The sequence below is a fragment of the Onychostoma macrolepis genome, chromosome 16 (assembly GCF_012432095.1).
Source record: "Onychostoma macrolepis isolate SWU-2019 chromosome 16, ASM1243209v1, whole genome shotgun sequence".
NCBI lineage: Eukaryota > Metazoa > Chordata > Actinopteri > Cypriniformes > Cyprinidae > Onychostoma > Onychostoma macrolepis.
The window spans coordinates 5,811,187-5,835,300 of NC_081170.1; the positions used below are offsets into that span (position 1 = coordinate 5,811,187).

Below are 24,114 nucleotides of genomic sequence, written 5' to 3' on the forward strand. Positions count from 1 at the left end.
TTTGACGCACTGTATATGTATGTGGTTTACAGAACAGATCATTTTTTCTTTCTTTTACCTCCTCTTTATCACTTTCTCTGTGGTAGTTGATCCGACTGAGGAATTTGTGTCCAGTCGTGATCCACTCCTTCTGAACCAAGCCCTGAAATCCAGCCACAGTCCTGCAGTGAGGGTCACACATCACCTGCACCAGACTGCAGACCACACAGTTCATGTCTCGATCCTCCGGCTCTGAGGAAAAACACAATGCATCATCTGGGAATTTACAATACACTCCAGCTTTAAACTTAAAATGACTGTCAACAGTGGATCAGGGGATTTCATCGCCCTCTCGCGGTGCTTTCTCAGCCTCTGCTCAGCGCACATGTGGCGAACAGGTTTTACAGTGATAGATGGATGCGTCAGCCTCATCTGAGAAACTCATTCCTGAAGTTATTCATTGGTTGTCAAGACACCCAGAATATTGATGTATATGGCAGGGCAGCTGTGGGTTACGTGGAGGAAAACAAATGCTTTAGGAGGACTGTAAAATGAAATGAGAATTTAAAGAATTGAAGGGCACTGCCAGATGTCGCTGTTTGTTGGTTTATGGGTTAGGAAAAATAATAAATCACAACTGTGTGGTATGTTTTAACTTCTGCTAAGAGTGTCATTAAAAAGAGATGAAATCCTATTGTTACAAACTGCAGTCTTACGTAGTTTGAAATGTGATTCTAAAGATTTTTAGAAATGCACTTATGGGTCAGATCAGATTTCAAGTAATACCAAGATTGGCTTTGAAAAAAAAAAAAAAATGTAATTGAGTGCAATATAAACAAAGCTTAAGACAGCAGTACATTAGTGTCCATACTGAAATAATAAAAATAAATAAATAAATACTGAATTGAATAGTGAATAGCAATATACAGATGAGATTAGTATGAAAGCAAACAAACGGTCACATTTACACTAATGTTAAAAAATTTGGGGTTAATCTATAGTTTTTTATTTTGTTGATTTCTGTTCACCAAGGCAGCAATTATTTGATAAAAACACAGTAAAAAAACAGCAACATCGTGAAATATTATAGTTTAAAAGAACTGTTGAATTTCCACAAAAAATAAGTTGCACTGCTTAATATTTTTGTGGAAACTGTGAAACTTTTTTGTCACTATTCTTTGATGAATAGAAAGTTTAAAAGAACAACATTAATATAGAATAGAAATCTTTTGGAACATTATAAATGTCTTTACCGTCACTTTTGATCAACTTAAGGCATCCTTACTAAATAAAAGTATTAATTAAAAAAAATAATCTTGTGTTGTACACATAAAGGCCAAAGGTTATATTAATGTCTGATTTTCTCACTGTATTAGGCACGGATTGGATGTGTTTAAACAGTAAAGACACACATGAATCATTATGTGCTAGCAGGGTGCAAAGTTCAGAATTGGGTAAGATGGCCGTTAATGATCAGTTTGACTAACCTTGGAGAACGACAGTCATGTGACCTCCTCTGAGCAAACAAGCCACCTCCGCAGCTTTTCTCAGACAGCACCTGTGGAGACACAATCACATCAAACACAGCAGGGAAAAGCACACACAAACACACACAGCGGGATACACTGATGAAGGTAACATCAAATACACAACGCTAAAAATAAAAGTTCAAGTTTAGAGCATTGAATTGAGGGATGCAGTATGCTCTTTTGTATACCGCACATTTTAGCAAATGAAGCGTAGGTAAGATTTGCATGCCTTCCACTGTATACATACTACAATGCAGAAAAAGTGGGAATGGTAAAGAAAGCAAACATTGTCAAAAGAGAGACACTATTCTACACGATGCATGCAAATATTGTTATATAGTTTAAAAGATCGCTATTTATATTCATGCACAAATATACCGAGTATAGTCGAGCCAGCGAGTGCTTTCAAGAGTGGAGAGCCACTTGTCATCAGGTACCGATACAGATGATGAAATATCTGTAGGGCGGAGAAACAAAAATACATTTTATTGACCAACACATTTTAAAACTTAAAAAAGCATAAGCAAAAATATAAAATAATTTTACATGATAAAATATATTTATATCAAAAACAAAGTGGCTAATAAATGCAAATATCAATACAAATATAAAATGCACATTTTACATGAAATACAATTCTATAAAACAACAAATGTGGCTAATCGGCAAATAGATATAAATAACTAGAAATGTACTAGAAATACACATTTCACATAATAAAATTTAGTTATAAGAAACAACACTAAGAAAACAAAAATGCAACAAATGTAGATAATAAATAAATATTAATATATAATGCAGAATTTGAGACAATGGCTGAAATTTCGGCCTGCCACTAATTTTCCAGCATTTTTTGGCAATACACAACAGACAATGCACAAATGCAGGGGACTAAAGGAAAATGTGAGAAACAAAAGTCTGGTCAGCCGTGATGGGACTGCGCGAGCTGCTCTTTGAGCTCACAGCACTATGAGGAATGTTTCGGGCTTGTGTGGCTTCAACCACAGGAGGAATGTGAAGCCAGACAAAACAACAAGACCGTATCTCTGAAAGACTCAAATGTATCTTCTCAAAAAAACGGAAGCTCTTGACCTCTGTACACAAAATCTTTAAATCCACACCCAAGTCTCAAAACAGCTGTTGCACAAAAAAGTTGCAACATTTAACCACAAAAGATAAAAGACATCATTCCGATTCCAAACATTCCAATTGTTCAGTTCAAAATGTTAAAAAGTACTTCACTCAAAAATGAAAAACAACCATGCAAGTCATGTGTGAAGAACAAACTAGTTTTATGATACTTTTATAGAGCTGTTTTGTTTTTTGTGGAGTTTGGCAGCATGTGGACACAATAAGTTCTTACTGAATGGAAAAGATAAGTGTGAACATTCTGCTCAGCAATTTCTTTTGTGTCCATAAAAGAAAGAAAACCACAGGTTTGGAAATGAAGGATTTCTTTTATTTTTGGATGAATTATTCCTTTAATATGCCCTGCTAAAAAGAGCGTTTTAGGATGCTTATGTGCTGCTGCACCCATCAAGCTCGCCTGGCCAGCATCTTCAAGTAGAGTTTGTTGGAACAGCAACACCCTGTCTGGAAATTTAAGCTGGCTTTTGCACCAGGGTATCATCAGGCCATCAAAAAATCAACTAAAATGACCCACCGCCCAGACAAAGTGTCCGGAGTCTCGTGTGAGCCAGCTGGATGTCTGCAGGTGATGGCATTTCCTCTCCCAGATCCACAATCACACACAGCTGCTGTCTGCCGAAGAGCACCAGCTCCAGGTTCCTGCAGATCACAGACGACAAGAGCTCCGTTTAGTAATGAATGCTCAACTGCTGCTAAGGAACGTCTAATTCATCTAGTAAAAGAAGTAATGACAAACCTGATGTCATCCTTCTCATGGTAGATGTTATTTTGGAAGCTGGCCATTCGTAGTAAATCACTGCCATGCGGATGACGCCAGCACCAGCGCTGAGGAAAGTTAAATGACATATTATAAATCATAAAATATGCTTCGATATATATAAAAAAAAAAAAAAACTTTTGACATTCAGTATTACAAGCTGTGCTGTATTAAATACAGTGCTGTGAAAATCCTGAGAAAAACACAAAGTACAGTTTTTAAATGTTATTTATTGGAGCAAAAACGTTTTCCAGTACCAACCGTTTCATTTCTGAAACAATTTAGTATGAAATATACACAAAAACAGATGAAATCAGTAAGGGCCAAACACTTTTTCACAGCACTGTAATTCACCCAGATGATGATATTCACACACAAAGCTATTGAATGGCTTCAAGGTACTTAGTGCATCATATGAACTACTCTTATGGTGATTTTATGTCTTTTTTAGAGTTTGATAGACTCGTTTTGCTGCATGGAAAAAATAACAACATGCACTTTGAGAACTACTACCAACTATTCATTTAAGGACATAAACAGCATTCACAATACTTGATTTTCGCAATGTGATGATTTATAAAGAGATAATTCAAGCAAAAACCAAAATTCTGTTGTTTTACTCAACTTCATGTCATTCCAAACCTGTATGACTTTTTTTCTGTTGAACAAAGTTTCTTCTGTTGATCCAAACACAGTAGAAAGAAAGTCTTAGAGGTTTGGAATGACATGAGTGAATGATAATTTTTGGGTGAAATGTCCCTTTGAATATTTTATGGGAAATAATGTTGTGTAGGAACTGATTTGTTTTCCTTAAGGATTTGTGAGGAGTAGGTTTTGGTTTTGGTTAATTTTGGTAGCCTTTATTTGAAAGTATTTACATTTCAATTATGGTAACAATATAAAAGATTATGAAAACAAAATTTAGGAACATTCCATTATGGAACATTTCTCTTAGCAGTAAATAATGTCACTTTTATTTTCATGCCGTGTTTAAAAGTCTTGTTATTTTGTAGCGGGATGTCAGAATGAACTCACTGGGATGCGACCCTCGTTAAAGTGGGCAAATGTTTTCTTGAGCTCTGTGTCCAGGACCCTCTGAGGAACCACACTGAATCTGGGCAGACTGCAAAAACACAGGAGGAAAAAAAACATGTGAGCAGTTTCCACATGGAACATGATGTGCGTATGATTGGACACGCTTGTGCAAACATGATATTATGTGGTGAGCTCACTGTACTTGCAGGCACAAATAGATATAGCCTTACATTTCTACACTACCATTCAAAAGTTTGGGGTTGGTATGATTTTTTAATGTTTTGAAAGAAGAACTTTATGCTTACCAAAGCTGAATTTTAACATACCGTAAAAACAGTAATATTGTGAAATATTAATACAATTTACACTGAGTGTTTTCTATTTGAATATATTTAAAAATGTAATTTATTCCTGTGATGCAATATGAATTTTCAGCATCATTACTCCAGTCTTCAGATCCTTCAGAAATCATTCTAATATCCTGATTTGCTACTCAAGAAATATTCCTTATTATTATCAGTGTTGAAAATCATTGTGCTGTGCTTCATATTTCTGTGGAATGTGTGATGCATTTTTTTCTTAGGATTTTTTCGATAAAGTTAAAAAAACAGTGGTTTATTTGAAATATAAATCTTGTGTAATATTATAAATGTCTTTAATGTCACTTTTTATCAACTTAATGCATCCTTCCTGAATAAACATTAATTTCTTTAAAACAAATCTTAATGATCTCAAACTTCTTAAAAGCATTTGGATAAGCATGAAGTATGTAACAGTATACGCTCTCATATAATTATATAACCATAACGTTTAAATCAGCAAGTGGTGACCATTTATAATATTGAAATATGGTTATTTTGTTTTTGGTCCAATTTTGTGTAAAATGCCTTTAAAAAAAATGACAGCTCATGTTACCTTCATTTCATTAGTTTATCTGCATACTGCAAATAATCGGTATGAGTAGTATGGTAGTATGCTATTTTGAACACACAAAAGGTTATTCATCAGAGTGTATGTGTGGGAAAAGCATTTAGCGAACTGTCATGGAACAATGAACATCAGTCGTGTCTAAAAAGCGGAAAAACGTGTTCTAATGTCAATGCTAAACTGAGCTCAGGAGGTCTGAAAGAGGAGCTCTACCTGGTGGACATCTCAAAGCGGTCATTGACAGAGCTGACCCTCCAGCCGCTGGCACCTGTCCTCTCCAGCTCCTGCTCCCATCCCATCGAACACTCGAACCAGTTCATGTTAGGGTCACGCCGCCTGTTGCTTAAGAACTGCTTCATTTCTATAGACAGCATAGAGAAGCATTGAATGTTTGGATTGATTACAAGATCCGATTTGTGTGCAAAACCTCCCGAGAGCTGCAAACTCAATTTGCTCGCTGCAGAGCTCGTGGACTGGTGCAATGAACATGCACTGACTACAAACAAACCTTGACAAGGTTGAAAAAGGGCTAGAAGGTGACCTGTTTCAGATTACTTTCCATTATTCATCTGGTTACCGGTCACTTTCCCTCTCAGAGACGTGCCTTAGCTCACATTTCCTTCTATGATTCATTTGAATATCACATCTGTGTGGACCACAAAGCTAGAAGCGGGTGAGAATAATTATATTCCAATATTTTTCAGCTTTTTGACAATATAAATTAAAATAATTATATATTTGCTCTGAAATCACTTTTAAAAACATTGCTTTTTTTAATGGAACCATTATTTTAGTAGATTAAAAATGTTTAACGCAAATAAAATAATAAAATCTTTTTTAAAAGTAATATAATTAAGTAATTATCTAAAAAAAACATATATAAAATCATAATTAAGGAATGTTTTCCATACTTTTTTTCACTAAATAACCACAAGTAAAAAAAAAAAAAACCTCATTTACATTTATATTCATCCGTATAATTGAACTTAATAAATGAACAGCAACAATTACCTGCAAATTATTTACTAAATCTTAATTCATACATGTACTTGTGCTTTTAATAATACGACATATTACTCACTATAATACTGATCTAAAACTCATACCTTCACTTACTGATGCTTCAAAATCAACTGAATAACTGAAAATAGAATTGAAAATAGCTGAAATGTAAAACAAATTCCTGCTTGTTTGTGCACTTGTACTTGAAATTTATATTCTTACCAGTAGCAAACATATCACCAAGCTACCTAGTAAAAAGTGTGTCATCTGGAATACGTCACATTTAATTACTACGTGCTAATATCAGATAAACAACCACGTATTATTCTAAATGATAAATATTGCAAAAACATCTGCTGGCAACCCTAAAGGAATGTTTTGGAGTCATATTGCAGATGACCAAATTGGTATCTTCAAGAGAGCAAAACAAACACATCAAATGGATGTCTGGGTGACGTATGTGTGCTATCAGGATTTTTTCTTCTCACTGTCATAATGGATTTTTGTATTGATTATCAGTAACTCACCAATACTACCCAAAGCAGCATTTTGGAAGGAGAGGATGGTTCCAGGTTTCAGTGGTTGGTAGGTCTTAGCAATGGTGTACGTGATCTGAAAGCAAGTTGAAATAGAGTGGCAGTCATTAGTATAATGATCAAAGGCTTGAAACATACTCCACTATAATGTACTGTAAAAGTAAATACTTCAAACTCAACGTTAGCAGTTGGAATGGTTAGCATGGCCTCATTATGGTTAAAAAAAGCATCTTTCTCCATTGATGTCCATTCAAAAACAGCCATGTTTTCTGATGAAACTTTTTTTGAGACATATATAAAATTGTATAATATAATATAATAATAGCATATAGATATTTTGCCTGTATACAATTCAGTTTGGCTCTTAAAAGCATGAAATTAACATCTATTTTTCCTGTTTAATGGCTTTGACGGTACAGATCAGGATAGTCGCATATTGGTAAAAAATACACATCTGCATTTGCACCCCAAAAGTTTGGGGTCAGCAAGATTTTTTTTTTAAAAGAAATTAATACTTTTATAATTTTCCAAGGATGCATTAAATTGAAGAAATGGCAGTAAAGACATTTATAATGTTACAAAAGATTTCTATTTCAAATAAAACCTGTTCTTTTGATCTTTCTATTCTTCAAAGAACAAGACAAGAGATAATGTACCACATTTCCCCCCAAAAAATCAGCACAGCTGTTTTCAGCATTGAAAATAACCAACAATTCTTGAGCAGCAAATCAGAATGATTTCCGAAGTATCATGTGACACTGAAGACTGGAGTAATGATGCTGAAAATTCAGCTTTACATTACAGGAATAAATTACATTTTAAAATATATTCAAATTGAAAACAGTTATTTTGAATTGCAATAATATTTCAATGTTTGTACCATATGTTGATGAAATAAATGTAGCCTTGCTGACCATGAGAGACTTTCCTTATGTTTTATATTAAGACAAACCTCCACAGCTTGAGTATCAGGTGTGAGTCTGTCAAACAGGAAGCAGAGGACACGCATGTCTCGGCAGTACAACACCAACTCCTCCGGGGTGAATTTTAGGGAGCAGGTAGGGGTCACTAGTTTGGTGCGAGACGGTCCAACTACAACACACATTTATATGCATTAAAACATATAGTTTGGACATATTCTTTACAGGTTTCGTGAAAATATGTATCCATTTATCTGTCTGTAGAGATTGCCTCACCTGCCACGACTTTATCAATGGAGGCGAGAGCTACGTCATGATCCCCGAGCAGCACAGGATCTGCATTATCCTGAATAAGGAGAAAAGAAGCCATCAAGATAAATACGTCTGCAAAGGATGTTACACTAGACTGCCAGAGACTTTATAAACTTCAGCTGGCCAAAAGCGCTTCACGGTTCACAGTAAGGCTCAACTTTACACGGAAAAAACAGTGCTGGGATTCTCATTCCAGAAACATCTCCGCAATCTGTGGCACTCACGTCAGGTTTCTGGCTGTCCTGAGGCACGAAGGCCACTCTGAAATGAGTGCAGAACAGAGTCCCAGACAACCAGCCTCCTCCTTCTTTAGCCGACAGCTTCTTCCTCACCAGCACGGCTCGCTGTAGCACACACTCTCCTGCGAAAACAAATCACAAATGATGAAAAAGACATGCCTTTTGTGACATTTAGTCCATGTCTGTTAGCTTGGAGGTCATCTATATGCTAGTATTATGCTGAAAGTGTACTATAGCAATAGGAAAATGTGTGATCTGTGGAAGGAATGACACAAACATCTGGCTTTTAATTCGAAGGGAGACTTTAAAGTCTCTGTAGGCTGTTATGGTCACATATATAAAGGATATGCGGTATTTTAAAAATAGATTGAGGGAAATTATGATTCTGTTGACATAAAACGCACAGAATCATAAAAAGTGAAGGCAAAGGACAGAATTTAATGTCGGTAGAGCCCCTTAAACCCACCAGAGTCGGGCATGAACACACTCTCACACACGTGAACTGAGTTGGGCTGCTCTTATATGGCTCTTGTGGTCACTTTTCAAAGGCGAGTTTCTTAATTTTATGACTCTCAAGGGTGCACTGGATCTCAAAGCTCATTCCTGAGGCATCATGGGACGCAGATGTCAGACGGAAGCAGAGAGACTGGACTGTCACGGTGATTACTGTGCTATTAGAAAAACAGCTCTTCGGACTGACTGGACAGTTTCATGAACAGTGAAAATGTACTTAATTCCACAAGGTTTACAACATTTCAGTGTTTTTATTTTTCATTAAAACGATTAAAAATTGCTTCCAGTAATCAGAATAAAGCTAAAATATAATTAAATTAACTTAAATGTAAATAAATATTAAATAAAAACCTAAAAATTAGAAATGTTGCCTTGGTAAGTTATAAAATAACTAGTACTAAATTAAATAAATAAGTACTAATTTTTTTTTAAAAGAATTCAAATTTTCAAATTAAATCTATACAGAAACACACACAAAAGAAAAAAAAAAGACTCAAACTAAAATTAAAAAAGAAAACTAAAAATTTAAAAGTAAAAATTCAAACAGCAATAAATATATACTATAATCAAAATAGATTATTTTAATTTTATCTTATGGAGCCAGCATAGTAAAACATGCACAAAATTACAACTTATTCTGGACAAATATTCAACGAAGATAATACATGTTTATTGAGTGACGGGTGGCTGCTATGTATTTAAAGTGTTTGACAGCTTATCCTAAATACCTCATGGGGCCTGGAAGTTGTACAAATACATTTATAGTCAGTAAGTTAATTGTTATATATGTGAAATACTAAAATAACACTGAATCAATTTAGTTTGCCAAATTCACTTTTTCTGAATTTATCTCAAAATAAAACTCTTTCAGTCATAATGAATAACACGAATCCATTTCACCCGGCTTGTGTTGAGTTTCACTGAGTTGCTGCTTTGCTAATTTGAACCACACGTCCAGTTTGATTTGCTTTTGTCAGCATTTGTTTTCCATTAAACTTCACTTTCAGGCAAGAGTAGCATGCGCAACCTATAATCATGCCATGTTGGTCCAACCTCTCCGGGTCACATCAGCCAGTCATGTGAATAAGAAACCATGAAGCAAGGTCACATCTAGCATTCCCAATGATCACAGAGCAAACATCTATCGTATTATTTCATAAGTTCGCAGTTAAGACACTCCCAGCAAGGTTTTGATAGGTAACAGTGACCTTAAACCAAGGCAAAGAAGACCTAACAGCTTAAACCACTTCCCTTAAAAGGTGCTGTCAGTGATTTATTTATTTATTTTTTATGGAAAAATCACACAGAAAACGTCTTTACTTTCTGATATTACATAACTGGGTTTTTAGAGAAATCAGAAATTCCTGGTCTTGTGAACAGCAATGCAATAAAATAAAGACAAAAGTAAATAATTTAAAAATGAATAAATTATTTAAAAATAACATTAATTATTATTATACAACAAAAAATTAAGTCATAATTAATAAAAAGTAATCAAATAAATTAATAATTACAAAAGGAATCATTAAAAATGAATTAAAATAAACAATAAATTCATTAAAATAAATAACAAATAATACATGAATAATAAATAAACACAAACATGCATACATGGGATGCTAATAGTTCAGCTGGTCATAAAATCTCTCTCTGCTGGTGACTGGTTTGCTGCTAGAGCTCAAAATGCACTATTTGTTTTTCTCTCTAAACTTCTTTTCTCTAATTTGTCCCAGTTACAGGAATAAAAATAAAGACATCTGCCACATTAACTGCCAAAAAACAAATTCCTTTCTTTTTACCCACCCCACAACACAAATAAGAACAACTCTATATAACAATTAAACAATGAACAGCATCTGGGTGAAGTTTAAAACTGCATACTACCATACTACTGTTGCAGTACGCATCATGCACAATGTGATTTTTCGGTATGCATCTGACAAAACGTGCAGCATACAACCAAAACATGACACAAAAATACTGCATCACACAATGCAAATGCAAATTCCTCCGATTTTGTTTCTGAGATGCTAACTGGATGCCATCCTCTCAATTCAACTTGAAACATAATGAGGTCATGTGACAACGCAGCGTACTATACATGTGAATAATTTATCATTGCATAATACATACATTCTTTTAAATAGCAGGCTGTCAGCAGTATATACAGTATAATCTACTCTTTCAAACTCCTCTGACCTGTTCACCTCCAGGGACCGATTCAGTTTCCGCTGCCCTGCGTTGGAGGGTTATCTGAGATTGTGCGGATGGAGGTAGTGTCTTACACACGACTGTACTGACCATGAGAGCGTGTGTGTCCACGGGTCTCTGCAATGTGAGCCCTTTGACCCTGAATGGTTAAACGGAGTTTGTCGCTCCATATTCAAACCACTGTGAATGGAATAGACTTGTGGCACATGATATCTTAGACATCTAGGATTCAAGTAAATGAAGATCCCATAACAGAAGAAGTCATGACATGTGGTGCCTCAGACTGCTGTTAAGCCAATAATATTATGTATGCTGTCTACACGGCCTATAATTTACTACTGTGTACACTAGTATACTAGTATAAAGAAAGATCTGTGAAAGAAGTCTCTTATGCTTACCAAGGCTGTATTTATATGATTCAAAATGCAGTAAAAACAGTAATAATGTGAAATATTATTAGGCTACAAGTTAAGAACTGTTTTCTATTTAAACACATTTTAACATGTAATTTATTCCTGGGATGCAAAGCTGAATTTTCAGCATCATTACTCCAGCCTTAAGAAATCATTCTTTTACATTTTTTATTATTATCAATGTTGAAAACAGTTGTGCTGCTTAATATTTTTGTGGAAACCGTGATACATTTTTCAGGATGATGAATATGAAGTAAAAAAAACAAAAAACAGCATTTATTTAAAATATTTTTTGTAATATTATAAATGTCTTTACTTCTGTTCGAATTAATGCATCCTTGCCGAATAAAAGTATTAATTCCTTAAAAAAAAAAAATAATAATAATAAAATAAATAAATAAATAAAAACCTTACTGACCACAAACTTTTGAACAATAGTGCATGCTGTCCAAAATGAAAACAAAAGTAATTTGACACTTTCTGGTTGTCAAATTAATGTTTTTTTTAATCACTAACGGTAGCTTTGCAGGTATCAATAAACACATTTCGTAACAAAACTGCTTTCACATCCAATAAAAAAAACAAAAAAACAATTAATTAAAAAAATGTTGCAATAGCTTTTACACATTTTACAGGATTAAAACATTTTGGGAGCCACTGTTTTAAGTGTCCTTGAGAATTGAATTGAATTCACAAATGTAAACAGTGAAAAGTAAAAACAGACCGGTGTGTGTGTGTGTGTATTTGGTGTCCAAACAGTAAGAGACTATGCAAGCTGAATATCAACAAAGACCGAGCTGTGTGTGAGAAGCGTTGAGGTGAGTGGCTCTATTAAATGTTGACACGGTGGGAAACGCTCTGTGCTCCCAAAGGGCTGCTGAGCGTAAGTGCTGATATGAAGCGTTACAGATTAGGTTGTCCGGGTCGGACTCACGGCATGCCAACATTCCTGAGTAAAGCTGCTGCTTAAACACACTGCTGACGCTGAGATTGTGGTGAGGGGCTGCTGGGCTTCAACACATACTCTGCACACTGAGCCATTGTTTTCTGAGGCCATTCACACCCACAGAGGCAGACGGACCACAACCATCCAGACCTGCTCTTTTCCTGTCGGGGATCAACTACCTGAAAGCAGCGCTGCTATTAACGTGACTACTTATTTTAGTAGGCTTTTCAAAACAGTGTAGCTTTTCCAACAAAGAGCGGGGAGTCACATGCCAAAACACTACATCACTATTTTTGTATGTCACACTATACTAAACACTCTCCTGGAATATTTTCCTCTCTCAAATGGCATTAGGAAGTAGGATGCATTTCAGGGAATAATTTGTTTCGGACGCTTTGTTTGTGAATTAATTCAATTCAATAAACTGATTCAACAATACAATTTGCTGATTCATGAATCACTCAGTTTTCACATGTTAAATCCCTAAAATTCATTTTACTCATACATTTTTTTTTTTTTCACAGATACATTTTTAGCCACTATGCTTTTCAATGTTTTTTAGTTTGTAGTAAATTTGCATTTACTAACTATGAAACTGTAGTTTGACAAGCTCCAAACTATACATTATTAAAATTAGTTTCATCAACATGGTTCCTAACAGAACTACTTCAACTTACACTACCGTTGTACGGTTTTGTTTTGTCTTGTTTTTTTTTGTAGAAATTAGTACTTTTATTCATCAAGGATACATTAAATTGATCAAAAGTGACAGTAACGAAATGTATAATGTTACAAAACAAGGCAATTTCTTTTGAATATATTATTCATCAAATAATTCTGCATTTCCATGAAAATATGATGCAGCACAACTGTTTTCAACATTGATAATAATCAGAAATGTTTCTTGAACAGCAAATCAGCATATTAGAATGATTTCCGAAGGATCATGTGACACTGAAAACTGGAGTAATGATGCTAAAAATTCAGCGTTGTATCACAAGAATAATTAACATTTTAAAATACATTCAAATAGAAAACAGTTTTTTTGAAATTATAATATTTTACAATATTACTGTATTTTTGATCAAATAAATCCAGCCTTGGTAAACATAAAAGCATTAAAAACACATAATAAATAAATAAAAATATCCCCAAACTTTTGAACAGTACCGTAATTAGGATAACAGGGGAAATCCTGTAATAAATGTTAATATATTATAAAAATAAGCTTGCATTGGGAGATTTACCTGGTAAACAGCAGAGGCCGAGCACATCTCTCCCGCGTGCATGAAGGCTACTGTGGCTCATCATCCTCTCCTGTAGAAACACAGACACATAATAAAGAAATGAAGGTTGTCATATAGTACGGTAAAATTAATATGGGTTATATGTGCAACAAACTTCTGCATTCTTTAAATCAGGTCACGTCATTTCCGTTCCAGATCTTTTCTATGTGCTTTGTTAAATATAGAGTTGTTTTACTCAAGATGCCTTCAAAAGAGATACCAAAGATTATCATAACTGACGCAAATTGATATCTAAAAGTTTATATCTTCTTCTCCATAACATTGGGGGTATTAAAATGGAATAAAACACCAGCAAAAATAACAACTGGCCAGTTTAGCAGATTACCATAAAAGTCCATGGATATCGCCATTAGTTCATATTGCTGTTAATACTTTCTTCAACAAGCAGATGCACTGAGACTGGTTTTCCAGTTTAGTCAGGTGATGTTCAACATACGCATTATGCACAGTTTATGCGTTTCAAAAATTACTAAAAATATTTGAAGACAGAAAGTTCAGACTCATACTAACATAACTAACAGAAGACACTGGTTAATGCTAAAAATCTCAAAACATTGAACAATTCATTGGTCTGGTTGATGCACACTATGCAAACATATGCATGTATTTTATTTGCCTTCTGACACGGCGACACAGGAAACGAGGCCTACATTTATATGCACTTACCAGAATAGTGGTTTGTTTTTAGCAAGATCCAAGAAATCACCTCCTGGCACTATATTTAAATTGCATTAATCTCTAAATAGACTTTCAGGTTTCATTTCCCACAGTACAACTGAACCACGCAAGTAGATTAAAATTGAACACGCTGATATTATCAATAACCTATTTATAACAAAGCATCTTTCATTTGCGAGTCACTAACGGGTAGAACAGAAGTCTAACAGGGATTACATACTTCCAGAAGTCTGAATCCACAGCTGTAATACACCTCAGTGAAGAAAGAGCTTCAGCATCTCTGTAACATTTCAATATTGAGAGTTTGAACCAGAAGCGTCTGGCTGCATCATGCAGATAACAACTGCAGTTATTTAGACATTCAGAGTTTGATTAAACAGAAGAGAACAAAACAGTTCAAGAAATGTTGCATTGCCCACATTAGCACCATCTGAGAACTTGTTAGCTAATCACGAATAATAAACAGCCTTGATGTTGGATTACAGGTGCTGGTCATATAATTAGAATATCATCAAAAAGTTGATTTATTTCACTAATTCCGTTCAAAAAGTGAAACTTGTATATTATATTCATTCATTACACACAGACTGATATATTTCAAATGTTTATTTCTTTTAATTTTGATGATTAGAGCTTACAGCGCATGGAAGTCAAAAATCAGTATATCAAAATAAATGACCATCCCTACAGTATAAATTCTGGGTATCTCTTGTTTTTTGAAACCACAATAATGGGGAAGACTGCTGACTTGGCAATGATCCAGAAGACGAACATTGACACCCTCCACAAAGAGGGTAAGTCACAGAAGGTCATTACTGAAAGGTGTGGCTGTTTACAGAGTGCTGTATCAAAGCATATTAAATGCAAAGTTGACTGGAAGGAAGAATTTGGGTAGGAAAAGGTGCACAAGCAACAGGGATGACCGCAAGCTTGAGAATACTGTCAAGCAAGGCTGATTCAAACACTTGGGAGAGCTTCACAAGGAGAGAACTGAAGCTGGAGTCAGTGCATCAAGAGTCACCACGCTCAGACGTCTTCAGGAAAAGGGCTACCAAGCCACTTCTGAACCAGAGACAACGTCAGAAGCATCTTAACTGGGCTGTGGAGAAAAAGAACTGGACTGTTGCTCAGTGGTCCAAAGTCCTCTTTTCAGATGAAAGTCAATTTTACATTTCATTTGGAAATCAAGGTCCCAGAGTCTGAAGGAAGAGTGGAGAGGCACAGAATCCATGTTGCTTGAAGTCCAGTGTGAAGTTTCCACAGTCAGTGATGATTTGGGCTGCCATGTCATCTGCTGGTGTTGGTCCACTGTGTTTTCTGATGTCCACAGTCAATGCAGCCATCTATCAGGAAATTTTAGAGCACTTCATGCTTCCTTCTGTTGACAAGCTTTATGGAGAGGCTGATTTCATTTTCCAGCAGGACTTGGCACCTGCCCACACTGCCAAAGGTACCAAAAGCTGGTTCAATGACCATAGTATTACTGTGCTTGATTGGCCAGCAAACTCGCCTGACCTGAACCCCATAGAGAATCTATGGGGTATTGTCAAGAGGAAGATGAGAGACACCAGCCCCAACAATGCAGATGAGCTGAAGGCCACTATCAGAGCAACCTGGGCTCTCATAACACCTGAGCAGTGCCACAGACTGATCGACTCCATGCCACGCCGCATTGCTGCAGTAATTCAGGCAAAAGGAGCCCCAACTAAGTGTTGAGTGCTGTACATGCTCATACTTTTCATTTTCATACTTTTCAGTTGGCCAAGATTTCTAAAAATCCTTTCTTTGTATTGGTCTTAAGTAATATTCTAATATTTTGAGATACTGATTTTTGACATTCATGAGCTGTAAGCTCTAATCATCAAAATTAAAAGAAATAAACATTTGAAATATATCAGTCTGTGTGTAATGAATGAATATAATATACAAGTTTCACTTTTTGAATGGAATTAGTGAAATAAATAAACTTTTTGATGATATTCTAATTATATGACCAGCACCTGTATATTAATACAAACACTGTCCACCTAAACCTGCCAAAAACAAACAAACAAAAAAAACATTACAATTGAAATAAATAAATAAAAAACTCATTAATATAAAGTTTAATTAAAAGTTAAATAAAATGTAATTAAATAAAAGAAAAATTAAAAACTAAAGTAAATAAGTTCCAAGATAACTTTGTATATGATGTTATTCTATTATTTTTTGGAAATACTGCATATCAGCCATGTATTAAATAATTTACTGCTTTCTCATTCGTTTCAGTTTTGTATAAATTTAGTTGCAAGGTACTGGACTCTAAAAGGCAGCCAGAATAAACAAAAAAGTGTTTTATGCTGGTTTCCTTTGAACATCTTGACTGGAGTTTTTGTTCTTGAGCTTTTGAAGGCTGGTGTTCTGGCCAAGACCTGAAGGAAAACAACACAACAACAAAGTGTTTCTAAACAGAGGCTCCGTTTTAAAATTCAACTAGGACAGGAATAAATGCGCGCACAACTGTTAGTTTGTTTGTTTTCAGGCTTAAGCTTTTAAACAGTCACTTTTTATCACTCTGTGATCAGAAACAGTGTGTTCAAAACAAGCAAACACACTCTTGCATTTATGGGGAATTCAATCAAAATTCCAGCTTGCAGTATTCCTAAACGAATATAGATCGACAGAGAGGAGCCATTAAGCTTTCAAAGCCCAGGAAACTGGACTGCTTAACATCTCTGAGGAAGTGAATAAATGTACAATAAGTGCAGGACAGATAAATGAAAGGAAATAAAAAACCTCAGTAGCACATTTCTGCTGAGGGTTCAGTTCTTCGAGTCACATGGTCGCAACCGCTATCGTGTAATCTCTCTTTCATTGCCTCTTTCTTCACCATTAAACACATCCCTCCCTCCTTCCTCTCAGCTTCTGAGGGCCGAGGCAGCCAAGACTCATTGCAGTTTCCATTGCTCATGGCTTCTCCTGGTTTCTGTGGCCAGAGAATGCAGCTGAGGGAACATACAAGTCTCCTCTCCCCCGAATCAGCCAGGCCAGACTCGCAGAAACAAGACGGCCAATGAGAATGCACTGTGCCACCACATAAACCTCACACTGTTAAGTTTATTAGTCATCGCCTAGAGGCACAATAAGCCTTTGTGCGGAGCATCAATCTAGAGCTAAATGAGGCAACTAGAGGCCCGGTGGGACGCTTAAACCTATCGCTTTATAGAGCCAAGCTATTGTTCGGCGGCTCGTTATTTTCATGCGGTCTTCGCGTGCATCTCTCTGCTGCAGAGAAATGTCAACAAACGGGAACAATGCATCTATTTCTATAAAATGTTTGATGTATTTTCTCTGTATGTCAGTTCAGATGGTTAAAAATAGCACCTTTGTTCTCAAACTAACATAGCTGAAATTAAAAATCATTCTCGTCTAGCCGTGACGCTGCCTTTCCTGGGCTTTATTTCCCAAATAAAACAGCTTGTATCATCATTCCTTAGTGCAAAGGAGGAGGAGGGGGGCAATATTACAACAAGGGTTATTGTGGTTAGCTAAAACTAAAACCAAAACAATTTAAAAATTAAAATAACATTTTCGTTACTTGGAATAAAATGAACTTTAACTGAAACAAAATAGTAATAAAAAAGTAACTTATTTTAGCTAGTTTTCAAGGCAACATTATTCATTTTCATTTACATTCACCTGATGTACTAAAATAACTAAAGATTAAATAAATCAAAAACTATACAGACATACTACAAATAAAATTACAAAACAGTTCAATTAAAATGAAAATAGAAAATTAAAAGTGTTATTTTAGTATCATTCATATACTATTATTGTTATTGTCAATATTTTGAATTAGATTTTTTTTGTTTTCACTTTAATTTTTGTTTGTGTTTTGGTTACTATTTTTTTATTTTTAAACATGTCTAATAGTATTTATTTATTTTTATTTAATACTTCTACTTTATTTTGTTTTAATATATTTTATATTTTAATACTTTAAGTTAAAGTAAACAATTTCAGTTAATTCATGTTTATTTTATTTCAAACTTTTTTTCTTTAAATTTTTTTTTATTTTTTACTTGTTTAAATGCTAATCCTAATCTCAATAATTAAAATAACATTGATTACTACTGCTCATATTTAAAGATCTGTAGCGCTAAATAATTAACAGTGGCACGTACCTCATCCTGCAACACTAGTAGGGCTGGGTATCGATTCAGATGTCCCGATTCGATTCGATTCGATTTCGATTTCGATTTGCAAGCTCTCGATTCGATTCTCGATCTTTTGATTACATTCAGTGAATATAGTTTTAATACAAAAGCTACTGATATTTCTAAAAAATGAACAGTAAAAAGCCCTATAAAATGTTCTTCTTAATTTTTCTGGTAATCAGATGAAGGCATAAAACATTAATTTAATTTATCCTAATCAAATGAAAATTAAACCCTTTTATTTATTTTTTTGGCAAACAAAGTGCTGCACAATAGAGGTTTACTGTTAAAATAAAAAAAGAAAACAAATGGGATTATTCCTTTAAAAATAAAGATTTATTAATATTTATTATTAGTAGTAACATTGAGTCTTAATACTGCTCTTAATGTTAAACTAAACTTTTATTTTGACAGGCTGCCATGAGGAACTTGCAGCTGCTGTGTATCATGTGATATGACGGTAGTTTTCTCAAATTAAACGGTCAAATGCTAATGAAATGACTCTCAGAGCAGCAGTGTGTTAATAGCATCATATAGTGAGACGGCAGAAGATGAAAACACCACGAGCGTCTCCGCGCTTTAGTATGTGTGTGGTAAACAAAACAGTGCATCGCGCCATCCGCCATTCATTCTTTCATTGCGGAAATCATGGAGCCTTATGCGTGATATCAAATGCTTCCACAGATTTATAGTATTACTATAGCATTTCACCTGAGCATTACGAATCATGCTTATGGCTTTGCTCTTGTCAACAATAGGCTATCTCCGCCATGATGAGCACTGAATGAATGACAGGCTTTCTGTTGTAACATCGCGCAAGGTAAATAAGGGTGACATCTAGTGGAGAAGACTAATGATAAGAATCACATTAATCAGATCTTGTTTTAAATGTGTGCTGAAATAAATACCAGAAAAAATCGATTTGCGGCTTTTGAGAATCGATATCGAATCGACATCATTAAAAAAAAACGATTAATCGAAAAATCTTTTTTTTTTTTCCCAGCCCTAAACACTAGTACTACAAATTTGATAAATCGCAATTAAATATTTTCAATTGGAAGGAGATAAATCAAGTCCAAAACAGGACCTGAGCCATATCTAGAGACCTTAGGCCAGCAAGAAACCCAGAACACCCTAGCAACCGCATAGCAACACACTAAAAACCCACTCAGAACACATTAACAACCACACAGCAACACCACAATACCCTATAACTGCTACAGTGATTTAGGATTGGCAAGCATCACTCTCTACAAAGCTATTTTGCAAATCTAATCGTTTTATATAGATTCATATGCACAAACCACCACAGTTCCAGCTGTTTGTGTCACATAAATCTTATCCAGTGTCGTCATTCTCTTTATGGAGCTTATTAAAAAAAAAACATGTCTCAAAAAAGCAGCGCAGGAATAGCTCCAAGGTCAATTAGAGGGTGTGTCGCAGTCTTGTTTATGTTATGCACTGTCTTTTCAAAAAATTTAAAGTCAAAACAAACCTTCAGCAAATCTCTTATTTAAACAACCACTCATCTCATACCGAAACCAGATGAGGCCATTCACTTTGATAACATAAACACAAGCAATTACATACGCCACATGGCATATTCCACTCCAACCAAACAAGCAAAAATGAATGATATATTCCTGAGCTCTACAGCAGTATATTTGCATTTACAGTGTGAAGTTTGACCCATGGGGGAAGTGGCGAGTCATATTTATAGTTTTATTTTTTTGTAACCATCGACATTCTAGACGAGCTGATCCCAAGACTCCCATTTGAAGAGTCTGAAACGTCACATGTCATCTCTGAAAATCTCTGTTATGGCTGAGTGACTGGTTTGAACCGGCTTAATGAGTTTTAAATGAAAAAGCCAATGTGGTAAAGTCTCGCCACAACTGCTACATTCACAATTCCTTCTCCATCTGTTCATTTACAGCACTGGATCAAAATATAGGTCGCCCCATTCTCAAATGCACCAGCTTGGGTGCCCTCCATCCACACAATTGGATTCATTTTCTAAGCAGGGAAGAGTCACGTCTGACCCTTCAGCAATACCGATTCACCACCTCCACACCTAGCGAGTTCTGGGTAGGCTGTTTCTATGGCAACAGCCAGATGTTATGCACATTGGGGCCTCCACGCTCTCCAGAATCTGTGGGTGGAGGCATCTGCTAGCGTTTTCCCCCCGAGGCAGCTTAAAATAGCCAAGCAAGAAAAATTATGCAGCAGAGGTGAGCAATAGCAGATTATAGCTCAAGAAAGTAGATGATTTGCTCTCCCATAAATAAAACTTGTCATCATTTACTCATGCTCTTGTCATTCAGACAAATGTATTATTTTCTTTCTTGCATGAAACACAAAGATGATTTTAGGAGGAATGTCCGATCAGCTCTTTTCCAACCAAAAAAAAAAAAGAAGAAAAAAAAAAAAAAGTGAAAGGTAATTTATACTGTCAATCTCCTAAACAAATAAAATAAAAAAAAATATAATTTAAATAATCAATCATTTTTTAAAGCATTGAGTGGAAAACATGTTCTTTTCTATACAACCAAAGGGGATTGCAATTTATACTCTCAAGCCTCAAAATAAATACATTTTAAAAATAAATATTTTATAGTGTGTAATTTATATAAAATAAATATTTAATATTACAATACATTAAAATATATTTATGTCTCCAAGCATGCTTTGTGAATGGCAAAAAATAAATAAATAAATACATAAAATAAAATAAAAATACACTCACCACACCCTATGAGATAAAAGATAGGCTACACAAACAGAAAAATGAAACCGAATTCCCATCCGAGTATCCAATAAAGGAGGCTCTGTTATTTAAACATATTTAAATAACACATTCCTTCCCACTAAAGCAGATTTATCTTTTCTTGTTCCTTTTAGAGAGTTTTCTTTATTATTACATTTTTTTCCTAAATGGAAAAACTTACTCCTCAACCACAGACTGTCGACTATTCCATTTAAAGAGTTTCTGGTGAAATGAAATGATGTGAATAGTTTCCAAATACAATAAAGTGAGAGTTATGGAGGATAGAGTAGGCTATAGAAGAGGAAAGTATATTCCATCATTCACAATCACAGCATCTGAAAAATACTAAGCACTGATGCAGTTCAAGTCCAAAAACCAGCTAACCTGAGCTCAAATTCATATGCCAAACAACATAAGTCATTGTTGGAAAAGGTTTTAAACTCTATTTTAATGGAAAACTGACTCCCACTACAATTGCAGATTGTGGCCACATCCATTAAACCCATTTCTGGTAAAATTATGCATTTTAATGGATCCAGTTTTCCTGGGAAAGTGACTAGTCACATTAGCATGAAAGTTGAACAAACATTTACTCATCTGTTATAAACTTACTGACAGATCAAATACACAAAATTCACAAAATGGATGCGTTTGAAACCTCAAAATCTTACTTTAATACGAATTACAATGTTTATATTATACTTAGACGACGCAGAAATGAGAAAACAAAATAATAAGCTTCTAAATAAATGATGGATATATATATATTATTATTATTTAAGCTTACCTTCATGTCCGGAACCATCTGTCTCACTTTAAAGGTGGTTTTGGACCCTGTCAACATGATTTCAAACTAAAACAGCTCCTGACTAAAAGCATAAATGGTGTATTTGAAAGCGGTTTGACGGTTTGATCCGGTCCATGTTACTGAAATCGGATGGTCCGCGTCCAGTCTGCATCACTAAAGCGCTTTCACACATTTCTCCATCCGTACTATGTTAATATACTCAACTAAACGCGAAATCATATCTAACGGAAACCTATTTTCACAAAGAGGACGCGCCTTTTCCCACCGCATTTGTTTACAGCCCCTTCGCCATAGTGAAATGACACGGGTGTTACGGAGTAACAAAAACCAGGACCGAGTCTCTTAAAGGGCCAGTACCGACAAAACCTGAATGAGCTTCTGTCCTTATGGACTGCTTCCATCTGTCTCTCAAAACCTAGTGAGCTGCAGCTCTTTTGGACATCCGTGGTCATGTTCCAAATATCATACTACTCTTACTATTTATACTTATTATAGTGTGTATACTATAAATAGCATTCACATTTTCTGTATGAATTACTCACAAGATCTGACCTTTCATTTACAAATATGATAATAGGTCACTACAAGGCGTTAAGGTTTGGCTAGTTAGCCCATACTGGTAAATTTGCTGGTAAAGTCTCTTTCCCCATTGACAACCATTTAAAACAACAGACTCTGTTTTAAGTGCACGCTTTTTTATTTTTTATATAGAAAACCGAAATTTAAAATTGCAATAATATTTCACAATATTACTGTTTTTTTTCTGTTTTTAATCAAGTAAATTATGCAGGTTGGTTGGGCATAAGAGACCTCTTTTAAACATTTTTTTTAAACATTTATTATGATTGCTGCTGTTGTTGTTAAGCAATAGTCTAAAAGCACCTAAAATAACTGAAAAAATGCTAAAAATGCATTTCTCCAAAACAATTGTGAGGAATACAATGTAATTAATCGTAAGGAGTCAATAACATTAACAAGATAAATGTATAAAAAAAGATATAGTAGAGGTACTAGAGAATAAAACGTAGCCTACATTCAGTCATTCATATAATAACTCACTTCATCACTAACGCAGGTTTAACTTTAAACTCAAAGGTCTAAAGTTAAACCTTCTAACATTAGACCAGATTAAATTAGCATGGTACAAAGATTTTGCATGCTAAAAATAAATCTTCTGCCAAGCCTATTAAAAGAACATGGTGTAGTTCAATCTTGTTTCCACTCTATGCTTTATCAATGCATCTAAATGCGCAAAATACCAGTCAATATTCATTAAGTTGTTTACAAACAATTCAGACTGCTGCACCATAATTCTCTTCTGCTCAAACATATTGCACTTCACAGGTGAGCAAACACACTTGACATTCCCATATTTTTGACACCCTAGTTACCTTGTCACTGCAGTATCAAAGAACCATTTCACAGCAACGTCCAAACGGCAGAGAGACTGAGACAGGCGTCTTTAGATTACGATGCGTGTCCAGCATCAGTGCTCAGGTGGATATGAACACGAAGCAGTGTGCACTGTGTGGAAAAGGCTTCCACTTGAAATGGATACCTGCAAAGCAAAAACAAATGAAAACTGATCCCAAAGATATCAGTGTTGCTATTACTAATTCATCAGACTCTCACTTTGAATTTATTAGAGCAAAAGAACTCATAAAATACCTCATAAATAATACAAACATCCGAAGCACTAATCTGGCAATTTCTCACATTATATAGGAAGTGAAAGCAAAATAAGCCTTCAGCAATCTAATATAAACTGGCATTATTAAGGAGAGTAAACTTTATTTATGCTTTTCCTTGTGCACACAAGGCAAAGATCACATGCTGTAGTAATTAGCAGTCTTAAATGGTAGACAGTGCTTGCTGGAAATTAAAATT

The 24,114-nt window shown here is 35.0% G+C and overlaps 1 protein-coding gene across 2 annotated transcripts in view; it reads right to left on the reverse strand.

The window, feature by feature from the left end:
* Positions 1–22,542, reverse strand: part of mtmr11 (myotubularin related protein 11) — a 33,655-nt gene extending 11,113 nt beyond the window's left edge. Inside the window, exons 1-13 of one of the 2 annotated variants that reach the window (XM_058747028.1) lie at positions 22,207–22,542; positions 13,716–13,785; positions 8,371–8,507; positions 8,111–8,180; positions 7,867–8,006; positions 6,906–6,990; positions 5,590–5,737; positions 4,450–4,537; positions 3,394–3,482; positions 3,172–3,296; positions 1,887–1,965; positions 1,467–1,537; positions 59–231 (exon numbers count right to left, since the gene is read on the reverse strand). In XM_058747028.1, the coding sequence (XP_058603011.1) occupies positions 59–231; positions 1,467–1,537; positions 1,887–1,965; positions 3,172–3,296; positions 3,394–3,482; positions 4,450–4,537; positions 5,590–5,737; positions 6,906–6,990; positions 7,867–8,006; positions 8,111–8,180; positions 8,371–8,507; positions 13,716–13,785; positions 22,207–22,263 (1,332 nt within the window). In that variant the 5' untranslated portion in view covers positions 22,264–22,542. Of the gene's footprint in view, positions 1–58; positions 232–1,466; positions 1,538–1,886; positions 1,966–3,171; positions 3,297–3,393; positions 3,483–4,449; positions 4,538–5,589; positions 5,738–6,905; positions 6,991–7,866; positions 8,007–8,110; positions 8,181–8,370; positions 8,508–13,715; positions 13,786–14,673; positions 14,936–22,206 lie in introns of those variants that run through there. The other variant, XM_058747029.1, reaches the window with a different exon arrangement.
* Positions 22,543–24,114: the final 1,572 nt, after the last annotated feature.